The sequence below is a fragment of the Mauremys reevesii genome, linkage group 3, assembly GCF_016161935.1.
Source record: "Mauremys reevesii isolate NIE-2019 linkage group 3, ASM1616193v1, whole genome shotgun sequence".
NCBI classification, from domain to species: Eukaryota; Metazoa; Chordata; order Testudines; family Geoemydidae; genus Mauremys; species Mauremys reevesii.
The window spans coordinates 49,689,278-49,711,710 of record NC_052625.1 but is presented as its reverse complement, the minus strand read 5'-3'; the positions used below and the strand labels follow the sequence as shown (position 1 = coordinate 49,711,710).

Sequence of the window (22,433 nt, the reverse complement as noted above, 5' to 3'; positions counted from 1 at the left end):
TTGTTCTCTGCTGTTCAGTATACTTAATACTTTACATCTTCAAGGGACTGCAGCCATGTTAACTACTGTAATTAATACTCACAGCACAGATGAAGTATTATTTTGAAGTGGAAAAGAAAGGTGAAGCAACTTGCCTAAGGACACAGTAAATCAGTGGCAGAGTCAGGATTAGAAATCAGAAGTTTCTAGATCCCGATCCTATACTTAGTCCAACAGACCACACAGTTTCTCTCTTGGCAAGTGTGAAGACAAGACCATCTCCTCTCACTCCATTCTCCCACCTCCCCCTTTAAAAAACAAACACACACACACACACACACACACACACACTAGAGTGCCATGTTTGGCTGCAAAGAGCAAGAGCAAAAGAGAGAAAAAGTTAGAACTGGTTCTGAAGATTAAAATACAAGCTTCCAAATGAACATTCATTTCAAAAGCTGCTCATCTCTCCCACTCAGATCCACTATCAGTGTTTCTCAAACTGGGGTTGCCGCTTGTGTAGGGAAAGTCCCTGGCGGGCCAGGCCTGTTTGTTTACCTGCCCCGTCCGCAGGTCTGGCCGATCGCAGCTCCCACTGGCCATGGTTCGCTGCTCTGGGCCAATGGGGGCTGCTGGAAGCAGCGCGGACCGAGGGACATACTGGCCGCCACTTCCAGCAGCCCCCATTGGCCTGCAGCAGCGAACCGGCTGCGATCGGCCGGACCTGCAGATGGGGCAGGTAAACAAACCGGCCCGGCCCGCCAGGGGCTTTCCCTACACAAGCGGCAACCCCAGTTTGAGAAACACTGCACTATCATACTTAAAATACATTGAGAACTTTTAGATCTCGAAGTGCTTTACAAAAGTGGATATGCTCCATTCGTTTCATTTAACAGATTGGAGTAATTCAACTACACAGCTGTTCAGACACGTGCCCAAAGTCACACAGCCAATCATTGGCAGATGCAGGATTAACACTCTGGCCTACCTACTGGTCCATGCTTCCATCAGAGATACCCCTGCCTACTTCTAGGCCATAATTACAGTCAACTCTGATGACCATCCCTGGAAAAAAAGGGCAGGTAGATTAAGGGACACATCTTAAAAAACACAGCCCTTCATGAGAATCACTAAGTGCATCCAGGAATGGGGAAAGAATCAGATTCAAAGAGAAGATGCCAGCTAGGTAAGAAATTGCTGTTGCCTAATTCTGCACCTGAATCTCCTGCACAGATGCAATGCCAATTGAAGGACACAAGAAATGGTATACTTCCTTATCACTTAAGGAAATAAGCTTATCAATATAACTTTGATGCAGCATATATGGTGGAGTATATCCAGTTACCTTGGATTTGGAAAAACTGTTGACTGGACAGAAAGCAGGAAAAATACACAATATACATCTTCAGAGACTCCAATAATTCCTCTAGCACAGCCAAAGTTGACATCAGGATACTTTTATGGTAAAAAAAAAAAACCCACACAAGCAGGAAAGAACTCAACACACACACACAGGTCCCTTTTATACATCATAAAACAGCAAAGGACGCCACAAATCTTTTTGTTTGTTTGTTTGTTTGAAAACACCTTTGCAGGTCCCCATTAACTTTGTTTTTTATACAGTTTCACAGTGAAGAAACTTGCCATGGGTCAGAAATTAGAACCCATTGTTTCCAATAATTCAGAAGAGAATATCCATCTTGATACAGAGTTGAGCCCCCTGCACATGTTTTAAGAACGAAGACTGGGGTCTCTATTGATGTGACTGCTAAACAAACCTACACTTCTTTCTCAACCAGTTGGTGAGCCAGGGCAGGCTACCCCACGTAAGTAGGTTATATATGTAATACTACATAAATCTTTGTAGTTCAGAAAAAACCTCCAATTTAAAAATAAGCCAGTCAACGTACCAGAATGAGCTTGCTCCATCTCTTGCAAGATGAGACAATAGCATTGGAGCATCTCATTTCAGACGGTGAGACTCGTGAGCTATTTATTCTTGTGAAGGAAAGAGAGATGCACCCCACATGGATCTGATATAGAATTAAAGATCAAACTAAACAATCATCTCTTCTACCAAGAATGTACAAGGAATCTTATGAAAAAAAGAATAACCTTGCAAGCTCCTTGAGGGAGTCTCCAATCTGCATGACTGAAACCAAACAGAATCACTTCTATTCACCTCAGAGACCAACACAGACACTAAAGTTAGATTTTGACATCATTGCCAGGGCCCTAGCCAGGAGAAAAGAAGGGCTTCCCCCCTCCCCCAAGAGTGATTCATGGCAATTGATTGAGTTTCAAGTTAGAACATTCCACTGCTGTAATTTTTAGAAGGCATACTTTGCAGGTACCACAAAAGGCATGGGAGAGTAATACACAGTGGCCTCATACCACACACAAAAATCGTTTGACTGCATTGAGCTGCATTTCCTTTTGGAAACAATAGCCCAGGTGAGATTTGGAGGAAGGGAGACATTCCATGTTTCCACCTTCCAGTCTGCACAGTGTTGCTGAGGTCTAAGATTTATACAGGCTCACTGGATATCAGATCACTTTCATTTTTGCTAGATCATCATCTAAATCAGATGTCCTCTCTCTCCCCTGTCCTCAACTAACTGCAGTGAACCTTAGCACATGATGAGGACATTTCCACAGAAGGAATAAGACCAACAAGCTACCATTATCTCTTTACTGATATTCTATCGCTTCTAGGTATCTCATACCCTTCTGTTTTTCCTCTCATGACTACTCAAATGTTTCAGACCTTATCTGGATTTAAGAACCAACCAGAAGAGGTTGGAAGTTTCTTCTCTTAAAGAACATACCAGGAATTTGATGGAGGATTTGTCTATGCAGTTCTCCCCAAAGTCCAAGTATTTGGCCATTGATTGAAACAGCAAAACTTTTTTCAGATACTAAAAGCCTGAATAAGCCATTCATAAATCACCTAATGGAACAGTTAAAATACTCTTTTTTTATATAAACAAGTTTCTCTATGTCCTTCACAGCCACCCCATATATATCCCCCAGCTGGATTTTTGGATTTTTCAAAGAATGACTCTGTTTTCCATGGAGTAATAAAAATGCAAGGGGGGGGGAAGCCTTAAAAGACTTATTCTTCCCACAATGAAAGGAGGTTTAGCAGCACCTTCCTCACTAGCGGGTAACCCAGCTGTTATTTTTGCTTATTTGGTTTGAGGACCTCTTTTTATTAGTGCAAATACTTCTTACATCATACGAATGAGACTGCTATCTCCTTATTAACCAAACAAACTTGTGCACGCTGTAAGTGAACATGCAATTTGTAAATCTTGACACTGTGGCCACTATTCTGTAGCCCTGAAATTTCAAGCACACTTCTGGGAAATTTGTTTCAGGAATGGGAGGAAAAGCGGAGTCATGAACAAGTCCCCCCGAACGCCACAGAGAGCTAGAATGCTTTTTAAGTTGACTGCATAATTAGTTGCTGGACATGTTGGCAGCTCTCAAGGAGGCAGCTGGTGATTTCAGCACCTGGAAGCAGCTTCAAATGGAGGATCAGCACATACACTGGCAGTTTGTTAATGATCAGCACTGAAACAGTTAATGTTGACATTTTGTCTTCTTCGGGTTTCAGAGTAACTAACTGATTGAGATAACAGTGCAGTTCACTTTTTTGAGTTATTCTTTCTAGCTATCTGCAGACGTCATCGGATAGCTACACAACCGTGAAGAATAGCATATTTTTAAGTGAAGCTTTAAAGTCTGAAGCACAAATTTGTGGCATCAAGTGAACTCCCTAGAACATAGATCCCTCATAACTTTCCAGTTTGTATATAAGGACTAACATCTGGGTTCTTTTAAGGACTCTGAGCACATCACATTTAATGCATGTTTACCTAGGTATTTAGAACTCACGTACCTTGAATGAAGGTACCAACTTCAACTCAGACAGCGAAACAAAATTTAAACCACCAATGGGTTATCACAAATCTGAACAGAGTATATGGAAAAATATGTAGAAATAAGTGCAAAGGTTAAGGCTACATACGAAAGTGTTCTGCATGTTGAGTGCTCACGTGACTAACAGGCAGGTAACAGTTAAGAACGATAAATTTTACAGTACATACAAGACAGTTTTTCAAAAGTTTTATTCCTAGGAGTATCTCACTTCAGATAAAAATGTTTCTTGCATTTATAACTGTGTTAAACATGACAGAAGCTGGTAATCTGTCGTATGTGTTTGTAGATGTCCAAAGAAACCAGCGATCTTGTCATGTGAGGCAGACCTAGCTAGCATCTGCATTCACACTAAGCTCTGGCTCTATTTCCCATTGACCAGTTAACAAAAAAAATAAATTAGTCAAACTACATGGATTCTACAATGGAAGAAACATCCCTGGATACTCTGTTAAAAAAAAAAATCTGGAACCTAGATCAGCACAAAAACAGAAGGAGAAGCAGCAGCCTCCTAGCACTGATAAGAAAACAAAATGGTGCCAGCAGCAGCATGTCCTCCAACACTAGCACCACAGAAACAGGAGACCGCTTTGGCAGTCAGAATAGTGGACGTAGTTACACAGAACCTTACCAGAGAAATGAAAAACGAAATGTTCCAAGCCTCTCTGCAGTCTGTTCTCGGAGGGCGTTCTACTAAACAGAGAAATATGACTGAAAGTCAGTGAATGTGACCAGGGCCGCCCAGAGGATTCCGGGGGCCCGGGGTCTTCGGCGGTGGGGGGCCCTTCCGTTCCGGGACCCGCCGCCGAAGTGGCCCGAAGACCCGCGGCGGGAGCCCCCCGCCACCGAATTACCGCCGAAGCGGGACCCGCCGCCGAAGCGCAGCCTGGTCTTCGGTGGTAATTCGGTGGCGGGGGTCCGCCGCGGGCCTTCGGGCACTTCGGCGGCGGGTCCCGAACAGAAGGGGCCCCGCCGCCAAGACCGGGCTGCGCTCGCGGCGGGTCCCGCCCCGCCCCCTTACCCGAGCGCGTCTCCGGCGGGGCCTGAGCTCCGTCCCGCTCAGAGCCACGTGGTGAGGGGGCGGGGCTGGGAACTCAGCCCGGAGCTCGCAGCCCCGCACCCTCCCTACGCCGCTCTGAGCGGGGCGGGGCTCAGGGGCTCGGCCGGAGACTCGGCGCTTGATGCGCTGAGGCTCCAGGAGAGGGGCGGAGGCGGGAGCTTCCGCTCTTCTCTTGGGGGCCCCTGCGGAGCCCAGGGCCCGGGGCAAATTGCCCCCTTTGCCCCCCCCTCTGGGCGGCCCTGAATGTGACACCAACTTGTTACATGGCAGAGGAAATCCAACAGGAGTTTGAAGACAGACTCCTGACTCCAAGAAAGAAGCTACAACAGCCTGAAGAATGAGGGATTGCAGAAAGGAGTGGGGTGGAGGAGAGATTCATATTACAGAACTCCCAGAAGGCAGTGAACTGCCTAATCCTACTTCTCAGTTTTCTTTTTATATGAAGACTAGCTTCCCACTTACTTGAAGTTTCAACAAAAATTGCAAACCCAAAATTGAAAGAGTAGACAGTACACTCCTCCTGAGAGGCCACAACCCATGCAGGCCCAGCCCCACCTGTGAAGACAAGTGGTTTTAAGCTGCTAGGGGAAAAGAAAAAACAAAATGACTCCTCTACACAATGGCATGAGCATGTTTTTTTCAAGAGGTCTCTATAGCATTACACACTATGCAGACTTTAACCCAATGAGGAACATCATCAGGCAATATGGTTACAGATGCAACCCCACCTATCCAGCTTCTTTAAAAATCTTCACCAGGAAATAACATAAAACCCTCACAAGAATCCTTAGATTCTCAGAGCTGCTTACACCTTCATCACAGAGATAAGCTTTTTGCTATATTAAAATCAGGTATATTAGTATTTGTATATTCTGCTGCTTATCAGTAAGTACTATAGGTGGGGATGGGCCTGGTTAATTGAGCCTAAAAATCACCAGATTTAAATATGTATTTTGCATTGGTTTACATAAATTGAGGAGGAGGGATTAATTTTTTATGCAAAAAAACTGTAGGGAGCCCACTTGAGTAGCTAGGAGGTGGAAATAAACTATTCAGTTGGTTGCTTTTTGGACACCAACATTTATATTTTTTATAAAAAAATACAAGGTCATGTAGCACCAGACCTGACCTCAAACCCATACCCAATTTTCCTACACCACTAAAGGCTCACCTCAGCGACACCACTCAATGAGGCATTAAACTCTGCAGGCAAAAGCTCCAGTTACTACCCCTTAAGATACCAGGCATACTAGACTAGATCTATTTCTTCTATCTATATTATATTCTGAAAGTAGTGTGGCATCCCTAACAGACCTGAGAATAATCTCCAATCATGCTGCCCTGTTCCTCAGAATGGATTATTTAAACCCTAATCTTCCCCCATCAAAGTGGAGGTAACTTATTTCACAAGATGGGAAGTTAGTTCGTTTCCAAAATGGCTAGAAATATCATCTAGATGTCTAATATATTACTCACCTAAGGCAACCCTATTTCATTTTTGGGGGAATGCCTCATTATATATAAATTTCTGGGTCCAAGTTCAAAGTGAGGTTCAAATTGTATCTGTAACTTTCATTCCAGCTCTGTTTGTTGGATATCAGCAAAGCTAACGTAAGTGGGTATGCAACTGATATTATCAAAATTAGGGCGGTCAATTAATTGCAGTTAACTCATGGGATTAACTCAAAAAAATTAATCATGATTAAAAAAATTAATTGCAGTTTTAATTGCACTGTTAAACAACAGAATACCATTTGAAATTTATTAAATATTTTGGATGTTTTTCTACATTTTCAAATATATTGATTTCAATTACAACGCAGAATACAAAGTGTACAGTGCTCACTTTATTTTTATTACAAATATTTGCACTGTAAAAATGATAAAATAATAGTATTTTTCAATTTGCCTCGTACAAATACCGTAGTGCAATCTCTTATTTGTGAAAGTGCAACTTACAAATGTAGATTTTTTTTTTGTTACATAACTGCATTCAAAAACAAAACAATGTAAAGCTTTAGAGCAGGGGTCGGCAACATTTCAGAAGTGGTGTGCCAAGTCTTCATTTATTCACTCTAATTTAAGGTTTCGCGTGCCAGTAATACATTTTAACATTTTTAGAAGGTCTCTTTCTATAAGTCTATAATATATAACTAAACTATTGTTGTATGTCAAGTAAATAAGGTTTTAGAAAATGTTTAAGAAGCTTCATTTAAAATTAAATTAAAATGCAGAGACCCCTGGACTGGTGGCCAGGACCCGGGCAGTGTGAGTGCCACTGAAAATCAGCTCGTGTGCCACCTTCGGCACGTGTGCCATAGTTTGCCTACCCCTGCTTTAGAGCCTACAAGTCCACTCAGTCCTCCTACTTGTTCAGCCAATCGCTAAGACAAACAAGTTTGTTTACATTTACAAGAGATACTGCTGCCTGCTTCTTATTTACAACGTCACCTGAAATGAGAATAGACGTTTGCATGGCACTTTTGTAGCTTGCATTGCAAGGTATTTATGTGCCAGATATGCTAAACATGAGTATGCCCCTTCATGCGTTGGCCACCATTACAGAGGACATGCTTCTATGCTGATGGCGCTCATTAAAAAAAAAAATGCTTAATTAAATTTGTGACTGAAGTCCTTGGGGGAGAATTGTATGTCTCCTGTTCTGTGTCTTACCCGCATTCTGCCATATATTTCATGTTATAGCAATCTCGGATGATGACTCAGCACATGTTGTTCGTTTTAAGAACACTTTCACTGCAGAGTTGACAAAACGCAAAGAAGATACCAATGTGAGATTTCTAAAAATAGCTACAGCACTCGACCCAAGATTTAAGAATCTGAAGTGCCTTCCAAAATCTGAGAGGGACGAGGTATGGAGCATGCTTGCAGAAGTCTTAAAAGACCAACATTCCAATGTGGAAAATACAGAACCCGAACCAACAAAAAAGAAAATCAACCTTCTGCTGGTGACATCTGACTCAGTTGGTCTGTACTGCTTTCGATCATTATCAAGCAGAACCCATCATCAGTATGGACAATGTCCTCTAGATTGGCGGTTGAAGCATGAAGGGACATACGAATCTTTAGCAAATGTGGCACATAAATATCTCGCAACGCCGGTTACAACAGTACCACACGAATGCCTGTTCTCACTTTCAGGTGACATTGTAAACAAGAAACGGGCAGCATTATCTCCTGCAAATGTAAACAAACTTGTTTGTCTGAGCGATTGGCTGAACAAGAAGTAGGACTGAGTGGACTTGTAGGCTCTAAAGTTTTATATTGTTTTGTTTTTGAATGCAGTTACTTTTTGTACATAACTCTACATTTGTAAGTCCAACTTTCATGATAAAAAGGTTGTACTACAGTACTTGTATTAAGTGAATTGAAAAATACTATTTTTTTATTTTTACAGTGCAAATATTTATAAAAATATAAATATAAAAATATACTGTAAAAAATAAACTGTACACTTTGTATTGCACTGTACACAAGAGCACTGTACACTTTGAACTCTGTGCTCTACCTGAAATCAATATATTTGAAAATGTAGAAAACATCCAAAAATATTTATATAAATAGTATTTTATTATGGCTTAACAGGGTGATTAATTGTGATTAATTTTTTTAATCGCTTGACAGCCCTAATCAAAATGTTTTCCCTGACAGCAGAAGCTTATCCATAGTTTGTGGATAGCCAATGAAAACGAGTGTCCAAGACCTGGCACACAAAATTAATTAATTATCTTGAGATCTACTTATGATTGACAAGGACACCATACAAATTGTATGCATCATGGTTCATTTAATCAGATGCTCAGCCTTGAGGACTACACTGGATAAGTACTCATTCCACACAACCAAGACAGTTCAACATTTAGATATATACACATGCAAGTGAAGAATGTAAGAACAGCCCCAAAGTGGAACAAGCATTCCAGATCTACCCTAGATTAGGTATACAATCTTCCTCCAGATTTTCATGTATAACATGGAGACCTGTAAGTAAAGGGTTAGCTATGAGTCCTTACTTTTTCAGCCTTATAGGACAGATTCTGTCATCCTTACTCGTGTATCTGGTTCCCCTACATCTCTGTATCTTTCTTGCCTCACCATCTTAGGCACTATCGGCTTTTTTAGGTTAAAATAAGTGATCATGTTTAACTATCTGCTCACCACACATCTCAACTTGCCAATGCCCAAATGGGGGTATAATTTGGGATGGTCACACAAGAACTGAAGAGATGGGATTAATTTCTCTAGTACAAATAGTATTTTCTGTTAGCTCAGCCTCCCAGTTAGTTTCTTACTAACGTAAATTCTGTCCAGCAATAAGAATGAAGGGGCACCAACTTTATAGTTAACTCTGGGACTAAAATGACCAAAGTTTTCAAAATGAGGGACAGCTGGGAAGCACCAGGCTTGCTGTTGCTGATTTTTTTCTTCATGTAATTCATCAACAGGCCTGAAGCAATACACTGACCTCAGACTGTTCTGCATGCTAACAAAACAAAGAAATAGCCATATTTGCCAGTCAAACTAGTTCTGAAGCAGCAGCAGTGAGATTCCACTTCATGAGGGGGAGAGGGATGCAAACAGCCATTGCTCCCCACAGTACACCATGGAACTGTGCTGCAACAAGTACTCTATCCATTTCAGTATGGAGGTGTGCTTAGAGTACAGGTGATACTACTGCAGCCCATGGGCTCTGGTCCCATTCCTAGTCTGGGCACAGGTTAGAGAATTTCATCTCTTTATGGACATGGGCTGTGCATGAACAAAATCTGGCCTAAGATGTTTATTGTATTGATGCTCAAAAAAAAAAATAGTACAGCTAGTTCTCAGAATTTAACAGCGTCATAGAACCCGCTTTATTCCCTGAAGAGACACCCCGATCAGTTTTCTTGCCAGGACAGTAAATAGAATGCTAAAGATTTCATGCTAAAATGCCACAGAAGAGTAACAGGGGAAGATACAAGTGCGTTGCTAACAATGTAGTTAACAGAACCATGCTTTCCACTGTATACACAAAGGAAACTGAAAATCAAGTCAACATCCTTATCTCCTTGGCTTCAGCACATGCAGTGTTTTTCACCTCTGGGATTAGCGCCATCAAGTCTAAGGGCTGAAGAGTCATCAGGTATGTCAGATTTTCCACTTACAAAGACTGCCTTTACGGAAGAGCAGACAAATTACAGCTATTTATCATCGGCTAAGGAATTGCAAGTCTGCAAGATTCAAGTAATACATGTAGTAAATTCAAGGATATTTACAGTTAGGAAAGTGGGCAATACCATGGGACAGGTCAGAAGCATGAGTGAGTATACCTTATACCAAATCAATAGGAGTGGTTAAAAACAGGATAAAGAGAAACTTAAATTCCAGGTCTGTGATGCTGAGTTACTCAACTACTATATGAGAAGCAGTCAGAGGGAAGTTCCAAACAGAAAGGATTGACTGTTTGCTATATTGATTGCATTTTGTCATTGTAGTTTTTAAGCGTCAATTTCTATTTTCTTGGTGCCACCAAGTGGCAGCATTATGAATTGTCACTTTATATAGAAAGGACACCTTCAATCTAATAGTGTCAGCTCTGAGAAGACAGGCCACACACAATGCAGTGGCGGCATGTGGGAACAAAAAAAACACCCACCCTAAGATCTGAAAACTGTTTTGGCTGGCCTGGAAAGAGACCAAAAATGAAGATATTCTATAAGTAAACCACAAACTATTGACACCCAAGACATTTACAAAGGATTTCAACATACATATCACTAATACATGCATGTTTTTGACCACGTGAGATATATGTTGGAAAAGATAATAAGCATGTCTTATGAGTCAGAGTTAAGATTATTGCAATGTAGAGTGAATATTCACTGGTCAATATTAACAGTAACAGCATATTTTAAATGAAGATATACTGACATAAGAATAGTGTCTACAGGGCTAGTTAAGAATATGATGAATTCAAAGGCACTTCAGAGAGATTAAAGAGTTACAGCACAGTCGTATAATCTGTGGGTTGGGGGCCACGTGTGTCCCTCAAAGGAGACTGTAATAAGAAAATATGTATTTTATTGGGAATGGAAAATATGTTCTCTGAGCCACATCCTGGAATTCTGAAACTGAAATATTTGAATTAGCTGGGTCACTATGGCAAAGAGGCTGGGGACTTCCCTGCCAGGCTGTGGGAGCCCCACAAAGAGCTGGGTAGGAGTTCAAGTGGCTTTACCTGAGCCTAGGGGGAGTGCCTAGCAAAGAATGACTTCTCTCTTCCATCCCCACCCTCACAGAGAAGATGACAAGCTCAGAACCAGCAACCAGTTACAGCTCCCAGGTTCTCTGCCCCAGCCCAGTTTAGAGCAATTTAGGGGCTGCGCTAACCTGAATTAGCTGGCTATGGTCTCCAAGGAATTACATACCGGCTGGAGACAGACAGAATGAAACACACTCCAACCACTTTCACTCCCTGATCCCAGCCCCTGGCACAGAGGGCCTGTCATATGGGAAGAGCAAGGTAAAGGTGCCAGCTATGCTAACTCTGCACCCACACAGAAATCCCCCATATTGGGGGGTATCCCCAGCATGGAGTTGCAGCTGGTAACTACGCCCTTTGTGCAGCCCAAGCAAAAAAGGGCAGAAAATCAGCCAAAAACAATTAAGAACATAAGAATGACCATACTGAGTCTGAGCAATGGTCATGTAGCCCAACATCCTGACTTCCAACAGTGGTTAGTGCCTGCTGCTTTAGAGGGAATGAACAGAATAATGGAATTCTCAAGTGATCCATCCTCCATCATCCAGCCCCAGTTTCTAGCAATCAGAGGTTTAGGGACATCTGAAGCATAGAGTTGCATCCCTGATCATCCTGGCTAATAGCCATTGATGGACCTATCCTCCATGAATTTACCTAAATTCTTTTTTGAACCTTGTTATGCTTTTGATCTTTACAGCATCCCCTGGCAACCAGTCCCACAGGTTGAATATGTGCTATGAGAAGAACAACTTCCTTATGTTTGTTTTAAACCTGCTGCCTGTTAATTTCATTGGGTGACCCCTGATTCTTATGTTATATAAAGGGGTAAATAACAAGTCCTTATTCACTTGCCCCACTCTTTCTGGGACCCTTTGACTTTTTTGAAATAATGTTTGGTCATCAGGCTGAAAATCCTGGATATCAATGGATTACAGAATAAAATTGGGAATTAGGACTGTCGCTAGGTAGCTGTACAAAGAGATAACGAATATATGACAGAGTGAGAAAAAGCAAGAAATCTCAAGTTCTTGGAGAAAACTCTAGAAATTGTAGCAAACGAAGAATTTAAGGTACATTTGTTATGCTGAAGCTGCAAATGCCAGTTTGAAAGGCCCTTGCATTGTGGTTAAAAAGCAGAAGTGGTTATGAAAAAATGGAATGTCCTTCAGAAAAGCAGTAGTGAAAGGCACATCATCCTAAAAGAAAGTGTATTAATAAAGAATGAGCAGCAGGGTTGCTACCAACAGACGGATTCCCAACACATTCAACATCCGGAATGAAAAGCATGTTGATAATATGGATAACGCAGTCATCCTAATGACACGACTCCCAGAGGGAAGGAAAGAGGCAGATTTACGAACAGTGAGTTGGCTCATCTCTAGCAGAAGCTAAGCACATACTCTTGTCCCTCACCTACATTTTCACCAATACTATTCCTATTATTTTCTCCCTGCCAGTGTAAAAAGCAGCACAATATGCAACATCCATTCACAGAACCATACAGAGGCCCCTCCAGAGGATTGATGCTGTGTCTTTATGAAATACAATAAAAAAAATCTGAAAACTAGTCTGTCTGGAACTACTGGAGTTAATTTCTGAATCCATCCAGTGGATCTGTGGTTAGAGCTCTGCACTGTCAAATGAGACTTGGATCTGGATTCCAGTTTTCTGTTCTCAGCAGGCTAGCATAGGATTGGAGTACTGCACAGGCTCTGAATTCACTCCTGTACAAAGCACATGCTACTGCACTGCTACAATTCCTGCAGCCAGATGAGACGTTAATATTAATAGATTTTAGTTTTCATTGGCTTGAAAGGCTGCTGTAATTTGGGGCTTTTGGGGATCAGAGATGGAAGAGAGAAAACCCTTCCCTGAGTGGCAAGCAGGATGTTCTGTTGTTTAACTTCAGAATTTTTTTTACAGGGGTGAGGTCATGTGTGCATACAATTCTGTTCTCCTAGCAATGCAAATAGCTCTATAATACAGAATTTGAAAAACTATTTACATGTATATGTGTCTTTTAGCTAGAGAAGGCAAGAGGGTCTAGTGGACTAGGAAGTAGGCTGGGAGGCAGAAACACTTCTGCTCCCTGATGTGTTTGGAAAGTTAACCTGAGTCTGTTTCCCCCATGTTTCAAAAGGGGATAATTAACCCTCAATTAACCATGTAAGTTAAGTTATGTTACAACAGTTCTGCAAATTCTGAGTATTATAGATAATCATTCCCAATGGTACATAAAAAGAATAAAAAGGAATATTTACAGGAGTTATACTAGATAGAGAAGTCAAACTGCAACTCAGCATTTAGATTGTGGTTGTGCTTCAGGTTTGAAAAGAGAACAAGTATTTGACACTCAGCATTACTGTTCGAAAACAGTCTCAGATAAGAAAACACACTTCAGTTCTCAACTACACATCATTTGCCATTTAACAGAACCTTGTTAGCACTCACTAAATTGTTGTTATTAATAGAAGACTAACATATCATAGAAGTCATTCAATACAGTGGGAAGACCCATACCTTGAACACCTTCCAGGAGCAGATCGACCCCTCTTCGATAAAAGCTAAAGGCAGCTTCATAATCTTCTTCTTCCTCCTTCTTCAAGGCCAGCTTTATCAGCTCCCCTGCTTTCTCCAAGTAATCATGTTTGCCAAGCTTGTGTCTTAAGCTCCCAGTAAACAGACTACGGCTCTCACTCTCCCTCTCGCCTTCAGGTTTGCTCCACTCACAATCATAAGCAATAGCACCTTGTCCTAAGGATTCTGAAGCAAGGCTGAGACCAAAAGCTCTACTGGGAGAATTTTGGTTGGATGCCATTCCATCATCTAATTCGGCAAGAGAGTCTACATCGACTGTCAAAGAGATGAGGTCACTATCACTGGAGAAACCTGGAAGTATGATCACAAGTGTGTACAAAGAAATTAAAGTAGTTAGTATTAGTATTTCTACTAATACTCTGAGAAAACAACAATTTATTTCTTGTTACCCACCATGTATATTCAAGTTAAGCCTCTATAACTATTTGTAGCATCTCTGGTGTAGGTCAGAAGGACTACTGATGCTCTGATTTCCCCCTCTACCATAAGTGTCCTTCGGAATTCTCTCTCACAAGATTTGCCATTCCTGTTCCATTTTGAATTTCAAGCATCGAGTACAGACTCTTTACCTCACCTGTTTTTCTGATGTACGTCATCACAAGACTTCAAGTGTAGAACTAGCCTTATATACCAGCACTCTCTTGGGACCTCAAGATTTTTGAGTTCCCGTGGAAGAAGCCCAATTTTCTCCAAGTTGGCAAAAGGCTAAGTTAGTAAGGCTAAGTGGCCCACGTTGTTAAATTACCAATTAGATATTTGTGACACATTGGTTTCAAATACATTTTATATAGAGATTATAATTTTTCTCTCTGCATATATCATCATGTATAAAAGGCATCAAGTTTCAACTCGACAATATTATTTTTGGTATTTGACTATATGGCAGGTATATAAACAAAGCTATTTCTATATTTTACCTCCACATTCTGATTGGCTGGTAAGCATCACATCATCAAGTCCACTTAAATCCTTTTGAACTAAAAAAAGGACAGAGGGGAAAGGCATTAGATATATTTTTATATCAGAGAATATACATTAATTTAATATCAAGCAAAGGGAAGAAGAAACTTATTGATGCAGTCTTTATCGCAAATCGAGAGGTGTGTTCGAAGCAACTGCACTCAAACCTGCTTTCAAATGTATTCATTTTGGATTGCCAAAACAGCTACATCATCATAACTGTGGTTTTAATTTTTTCAATTCCTTGAGGCCTTAAAGGTTTAAAAAGATTAAACAGCAAAGGTGCCTATTTAGGAGAACTACATGAAGCCTCAGTACCACATTACTGTATCCAAATTCAACTGTGATGATGGCATTTAATCCCACTATAGACTATTCTGCTGCTCCACAATTCTTATGGAAATTTAAGATTTGAGGGACTTGCAAACATGCATATAATTTAAGAAGACACACAAGCTTTCAATCTGGAAAACAATATTCCAGAATAACATCCTGCACCAGATGTCTGGAATAAGCCATGAACTTGGCACTGCCAGCTGGACCACAAATGGGAGTTTGTTTTATCATCTTGCCACACATACCCATTGAAGCAATACATGGAAGGGCGAAAGAAAATTCTGAGATAAACCCTGAAGTCTGCGGTCTTGTGCATTACCATTGCAATCAAGATATTCTCCACACCACCAGGTAATGTTTCATGACACAGGTGGTTCTCAAACAAAAACAAATTCCTTTAGACTTTCTCCAAAGCTCTAGAGACAGAGTTTGAGGGGGGAGGGAAACCCACTCACCTTCTCATGAAGGATGAGCAGAATTTTTGCCTAGAAAAGTGGTCTTTGGAGAGACTAGTTCCTTTAAGGGGAGTGAGGGGAAGAGGAGGCAGGAAGTGGAGCCAATCCCATTTTTTCTTTCATGAAAAGGCCTTGGAGAAGGCAGAGAGTGCAGGGCACCACTGTTCTTTTGCATAAGGCAAAGAGAGAAGTGGGGACAGAGTGGCATTCTGGCAGAAGGGTATGTCTTCACTAGCAGCAGGACTTTAACGTGGCTGTGTAGTCACGGCACCAGCACTGGGAGAGGGCTCTCCCAGCACTGTAAAACAAAAAAACCCACCACCCTCATGAGGGGAGTAGCTACCAGCGCTGGTGCACTGTCTACACTGCCATTTTACAGCACTGAAACTTGCAGCACTCTGGAGGGTGTTTTTTCACACCCCTGAGCGAAACAGTTGCAGCACTGTAAAGTGGCAGTGTAGACAAGGCCTAAAAGAAGGAGGAGGAGGAACTGAGATTTCTGGGAAGCAGTGTCTCTCCTGCGGGTCTTAGAGCTCTGCAAAAGGGAAGGAGGGCCTGAACTCCCTACCAGGAGGGCAAGGGGAGAGCAGACAATTCACTAATAAGGGAGAGTGCACATGGAGAATCCATAATTTGTGCATTTATAGGAGAACCCATAATTTAGGTGCCAAGAGCCCATAATTCATTAACTGGGGTGGTCAGTTGATTTTGTTTGGGGGAGACAGCAATTAGCTAGGAGCGTGGGTTGAAGAAGCATTATTTATGGGGTGAAGTTATGTAGATGTGGCAATATATCTTAAATAGGTGTGGTTTTAGATGAGGGGTATACCGGCCCTCCAGACCAGCAGACTTAGTTTTTCCCCCATTGTAAAGAAAGGGTATGTCTACACTGCAGAAACAGACCCATGGCAACAAGTCTTAAAGCCCAGGTCAACTGACTCGGGCTTATACTGCGGGGCTAAAACTAGCAGTGTAGATGTCCCCACTTGCGCTGGAGTCCAGGCTCTACAACCTGGTGAGGGGGTGGATTTCGGATCCTGCACGCCAGCCAGAACCAGAACATCTACACTGCTATTTTTAGTCCCACACCACAAACTCTGTGAGCCCAAGTCAGTTGACCCAGGCTCTGAGACTTGCTGCCACACGTCTTTTTTTTTTTGCAGCATAGACATACCCACCGTCACATCTTTTCCTATTAGTGTCCTTAAAAGTGGATGGCTTAGCTATACTTGCCTGTTTAAAAATAAACAGGAACGTCACAAAAGAGGAAATAATGGTTAAGATGTTAAGAAAGTTCATAAAAATAAGTGACAAGGTCACTTCTGAACTAGTCCTTAGAATATTTCCCAATTTCCAGGTGGGTGAGGCCAGGTCATGAATGGATTCATTTTGGGGGAAAAGAGAAGGTGGCCATGATAATGCACATAGAAAGAAAGACTCCCTAGGTCACTTGTCTAAAGGATTTGGCAATTGGTGTAGGAGGAGAATAACTGCAGGGGGAGGGGGAAAGAGGTTGGTACAATGTGTATATGTACATGCTTGCAAGGCAGAAGAGGGGCCACTGCTTGTTTGGAGAGAAAGAAGCGTTATACATTTGTACTATGATGCAGCTAAGAGGGGCTGAATACTCAAGGTTAAAAACAATTAATGGGCCAAATTACCCTATTTGTGTACACCTCGTGCAATCCCATTGAGTTCAGTGGGCTTGCACATCACTTATAATGCTGTATTTGGTCCAGTCTAATATTTTGCTATGGAGTGAGGTTTCAGAATTAATATGGCATCCTATCTACCATCATACTAGTATGAATAAGGATTATGAAGGCCATTAACCCTCATCCTTCAAGCATCAGCTACTATGAAGTGATAAATAAAGTTTCACATAATTGTCCGGGTCTAGCTGAGGAAATCTGTACTCCTCATAAGATTATGGATCAACCGCTAGATGCAAGATTCCAAATTAGATGAACCACTGGCCTGTTCTGGTGTAGGCTTGCCTCTAGTCACATGTAGTTTGCTGCTTGGAATGCAGTTTCAGATGCTGACTCAACCATATTGAAAGATTTCTTCATTTTTGTACACAGAACTCCATCAAATGAAGAAATCTTTATACATAAACCATATTGAAAGAAAAAAAACCAAAACCTCTCTCTCTCCAAGGTAGTCTGTTTCAGAAAAAAAAACTGTACAAAATAGATGTTGATTTTCCTGCTCTCTGAACTTTAGAAATGCTGTTTGTTAGGTTGTTCAGTCTCTCTCTATTTGTTGTTAAAATACTTTTTACCACTGGAAATGAGCCTCCATCTTTACACCCAGGTTTTGAAACACTGAAGTTAACAGAAGCCAAAATAATTAAATGAATTTAAGTACTACCCCTCCCCCCTTCACTGTAGTGTCCAAGTGCCTAAAGAATCATAACCAAGATTTTAAAAGGAGGGTGCTTAAAATTAGGCTGTTAAAATCAGCAGCCTGACTTTTCAGAAGGGTGGAGCATCCAAAGTAGTGTGTTTAAAATCACTGGGAGCTGTGGCTTCTCTGCCCTCCTGAAAACTAAGGCCTCTCATTTTAGGATCCTAACATTAGACTCTCCCCACCCCACCCTTTTTTTTAATTTATTTTTTGGCCCATAACTAGTGCACCACACAGTTTAAAAGGGCAACCGAGAGCCCGTTCATTGATCTAGCAGGGGTCATTGACAATGCCATGCAGAAAACTCAAGTTCATCTTCTGAAGCCAGGTTTGCAGGACTGCTACAGAGTCAACATTTATAGCCCCTAGGAGCTAAAGAGTCAAGAGTGAGAGAATGCTACAGATCCTCTGTAAGTAAATCCCTTCATCAGTTCCCTTTCAAAAAAAGGGAGTCCTAAGATAATTTAAAGGACCAATAGTCATCCCAAGGCTCGAGGGGGGGGGGGTGTAGGGGGGAGGCAGAATAGGACTTGGAAGCACTTGCATTTAACAATGTTAAACCTGCCTGGAACAGGAATACAAGTTTAGACATTTGCATAAATCAGGAGGGGAAAAAAAGTCACAGTTGAGTACTAGTACTGCCATCTAGAGGATTTGAATGTAGTTATTTCTCGTTTTCAGTGTTGGTTTTGAATTCATTGTTCTATCCCAGTAATCTGGTTAGATTACAGGCTTTAAGAACGGACATCAACCTGGAAGCCACATTTATGCCTGACAATGTATGTCCTGTAGCTGCAAACACTATTGAAAATTACTATCTCGGATTCAGAAAATATACTTCTGTATTTTTTTCAAGTTCGTTCACTTTGTGCATTCAACAGAATTTAGAGTCTAATCAGTTTCACAGTTTCTCCTTAATAATCAGTGTATTTCTCCCTTCCTAAAAAGAGCCCTTGTAAATTTCACATGGGGAAGGAGAATGGTCCAGGGGCCAGGGCACTAGCCTAGCACTTGGGAAACATGGGCTCAGTTTCCTGCTCTGCCACAGACTTCCTATGTGACCTTAGGCAAGTCAGTCACTTAGCCTTTTCTCTGTCTCGGTTCCTCATCTGCAACATGAGGATAGTATCAGCACTTCCCTACCTCACAGAGGTGTTGTGAAGATAGCTAGATTAAAGGTTGTGAGTCACTCAGATACTATCAGGGAGGCCACATAAATACCTAAAATATATAATCAAGTAGCAGAGAGACCCTTGCAAACATTTTACAAAGGAATTTTTTAAAAGGACACACTGTGTGAAGGTTGCACATCAGCATCTGGGTTTTTGAAAAAATAAATATCTTTTTTTTTTTAAATAATCAAACAGTGCCCTTTTAAATGTTGTTACCTTTAGATATAATAGCTACCTTCAGGGGTTAAACAGCTCAACAGTTTGTTTCCTTGTTTGGACAAGCAAAATAGTCAGTCATGATTATATTAGCATCTGTAAGCTTTAAAATACTTAAAATCAACACATATATAGAATATACTATACAAGTAATTGCGAGAGCTAAACATTAAGAGATTCTAAGAACAGCCACATAACCTGTAGCCTTCTAGCACTGAAAGGATTTTTTTTAATTGCTTATAAAAAACCAAGAGGTCAGATTACATCACAGAAGAAACCCAACCTTCAGAACTGCAGTCAGATAAGCTGTCAATCAGGGAATCAGATAAAGGCTCTACAGGACCAATCAATTCAGACCCATCATGCACCTCACCACCCTGAAAAAAAGGAGGAAAAAATATGCATTTAACTGTTATGTACCAGGTATAGTCTCATTATCGTACAACAGCAAAGAAGGTGGACGTGGTCAATTGGGTTTGAGAGATCTATTCAACTCCCAATTCGTTTACCTTTAGATCAACTAGTCATTGAACTGAACTAGTTGAATAAGCTGAAATGAAGAAAATATTCCCCCTGCATTTGCTGTACAGGTTACTGTCGTCAAAAGCATTTCATGTCAAAAGTCCTGTCAAAAGCATTTACTGTTGTCTGCATTTCAAACAACTCTGGTTCCAGATGCTTAGCCAGTGAATTCTACTCGTTCAGAGGTCTGACTTCTTAAAAACGTGGCAGCAGACATGTATAGTAGAACCTCAGCATTACGAACATCTTGGGAATGAAGGTTGTTTATAACTCTGAACAAGATGTTATGGTTGTTCTTTTAAAAGTTTACCACTGAACCTTGACTCAATACAGCTTTGAAACTTTCCCTTAATTAATTTTTTAGTAGTTTACGTTTTACAAAGTACTGTATTTGCTTTGGGTAGGGGAAGAGGGTCTCTGCTGCTGCCTGATTACGTACTTCTGGTTCCAAATAAGATGTGTGGTTAACTGGTCAGTTCGTAACTTTGGTGTTCATAACTCTGAGGTCCTACTGTACTGTTTAATATTATTTTTTTATTTAATTTAAATTATTTTGATATATTATAGTAAGTTTATGCCTTATCATAGATTTTAAACTGTATATAAATTTTTAAAAATCCAACTTAAAAAAAAAAAAGGCTACTGATCAGACACCCAAAGTCTGGTAACTGCAGGTGGGGGAGGCAGAGAGGCACCGAGTCATTACCTGCACCAGCCCCTACTCTGGCAGGGTCACCTCCTACCTGCATCAGGCGGCTCTAGCTCCCAGCCCCAGCTCTGCAGGCAAGTCCCTCCCGACCCACGCAGGGAAGGGGAGAGAGGGGAAAAGCAGCAAGTGATGAAGGGAGGGGGAAAGAGGTGCAAATAGGGGCAGGGCCTCAGGGGGAAGGGGCAGGGGAGGTTCCAGCATTCCTGATGCCGTGTCCGTTTTTTTAAATATTACAAAGTTAGCAACCCTAGGTATAGATGCTTTTTCTAATTTAAGATGGACACTCAAGTACTTTAGGTCATAACATTTATTTTTCTTAAGCAAGGGAGGGGGTTTTATTGTGTGTTTTTAAACCACACAAAATCTAATTGAAATAAAAATATTTTCAAAAAATAACCCAGGCACAAAATACAGTTGCTGCAGTACAAGACAACAAAGTGGAACAGTCCAGCCTAGTAGCAGTGTCAATACCAAAGCTGGATGTGAACTAAAATAACTATTAAAATATTTTAAAATTCACTTTTTCATAATGTGGTAAAGGTAGAAATACCTATATTAAACATGATTTTTATCTTTATATCACTATAAACACAGGCTCTAAACTTCAGACATCCATGCAATCTCATTGATTTCAATTGGACTATTTATGTATGTAAAGTTAATCATGTACATATGTGTTTGCAGGATTGAGGACTAATAATAAAAAACATACATTGTAGGAAGCTTTTAGATTTATCTTTTGTAAATCAAACCTTTTAAAATGTTACTCTGCATATGGTGCTTTCAAAATGGAAAGAACTATATGCTGAGATTTTAATATAAAAATCCCAAACAAGTTAGTCACTGTCCTAAACCACATCCTGGAGTTTGGTTACCATAAATAGTTATGCGCTGCAAAAGCTGTAGTAGTTTGCAAATGGCTTCCTACATACATTATTTGTTTTGTTACAGAACTGTATTACAATCCCTAATGACAGTCAATACTGAAAAGTTTAACTAGTTTTCCCTCGGTTCAAAGTATATTAACAGCTGCATAAAAATACAGAAATAGTTATACTTTATTATTTCCCTCCAGAGCATCTTGGATCAAATAGCATTGGTATTGCTCTGCAGACCTCCAGTATGTTTAATAAGTCAATGAAAAAAAAATCAAAGCCCTTTTCCTGAGCGCCCTACAGAATATTTGCAATTTAGAGGGTAGGTACAGTGTCTTTACTTGTTAAGAGCCTCACTTCCAGCTCCCAGCCAAGTCAATGGAAAGACTCTCATTCACTTCAAAGACAGCATCTGATCAGACCTAAAGTCACTTCACAATTTACGGAGTAAAGGAGCAGCAGCATTAAAACTTTATTCGTATCGCTATTTAGACGAGGCACATCTGGATTATCACAGAAATATTAACGAACCTTAAAAAAGTCTTCAAACTGTTTGCTCTTATATAGAGCAGGGATGTTGGCAGAAAACTGCAGCAGATCTTCAGCACATTGTCTTCTTTCTTTAATCACAGATTCATCAAACCGCCCTAGAACAGAAATATGAATTGACATTTTTTAGAAATAACTGAAGTGAACATTTACTTTACAAGAAACCCTCAGAAGAGAATGCCCTGCATCTATGAGAGTCACTCAAATGCTTCAGGAGACTGTGGCAATCTTCACACTTCGGAGTCTCAACTGTCCCTAGAGTCGTCTTCTGCAATCCACTTAAGTGATGAAAGCTGGCAGCCATGGCAGGAATCCTTGGCTCTCGCGTTCTAAGAATATGTGAGGCAACACTCTTGATTAGCCAAGAGACACTAACATATGTCCACTGAGAT

The 22,433-nt window shown here is 40.9% G+C and overlaps 1 protein-coding gene across 9 annotated transcripts in view; it reads right to left on the bottom strand.

Annotated features, from left to right (window-relative positions):
* Positions 1–22,433, bottom strand: part of RPS6KC1 (ribosomal protein S6 kinase C1) — a 122,523-nt gene that overhangs the window by 65,777 nt on the left and 34,313 nt on the right. For all 9 annotated transcript variants that reach the window (XM_039530574.1, XM_039530577.1, XM_039530580.1 and 6 more), the window contains 4 exons: positions 22,024–22,139; positions 19,670–19,763; positions 14,756–14,815; positions 13,761–14,129 (listed from right to left, as the gene is read on the bottom strand). In XM_039530574.1, coding sequence (XP_039386508.1) covers positions 13,761–14,129; positions 14,756–14,815; positions 19,670–19,763; positions 22,024–22,139 — 639 coding nt within the window. The remainder of the gene's footprint in view (positions 1–13,760; positions 14,130–14,755; positions 14,816–19,669; positions 19,764–22,023; positions 22,140–22,433) is intronic.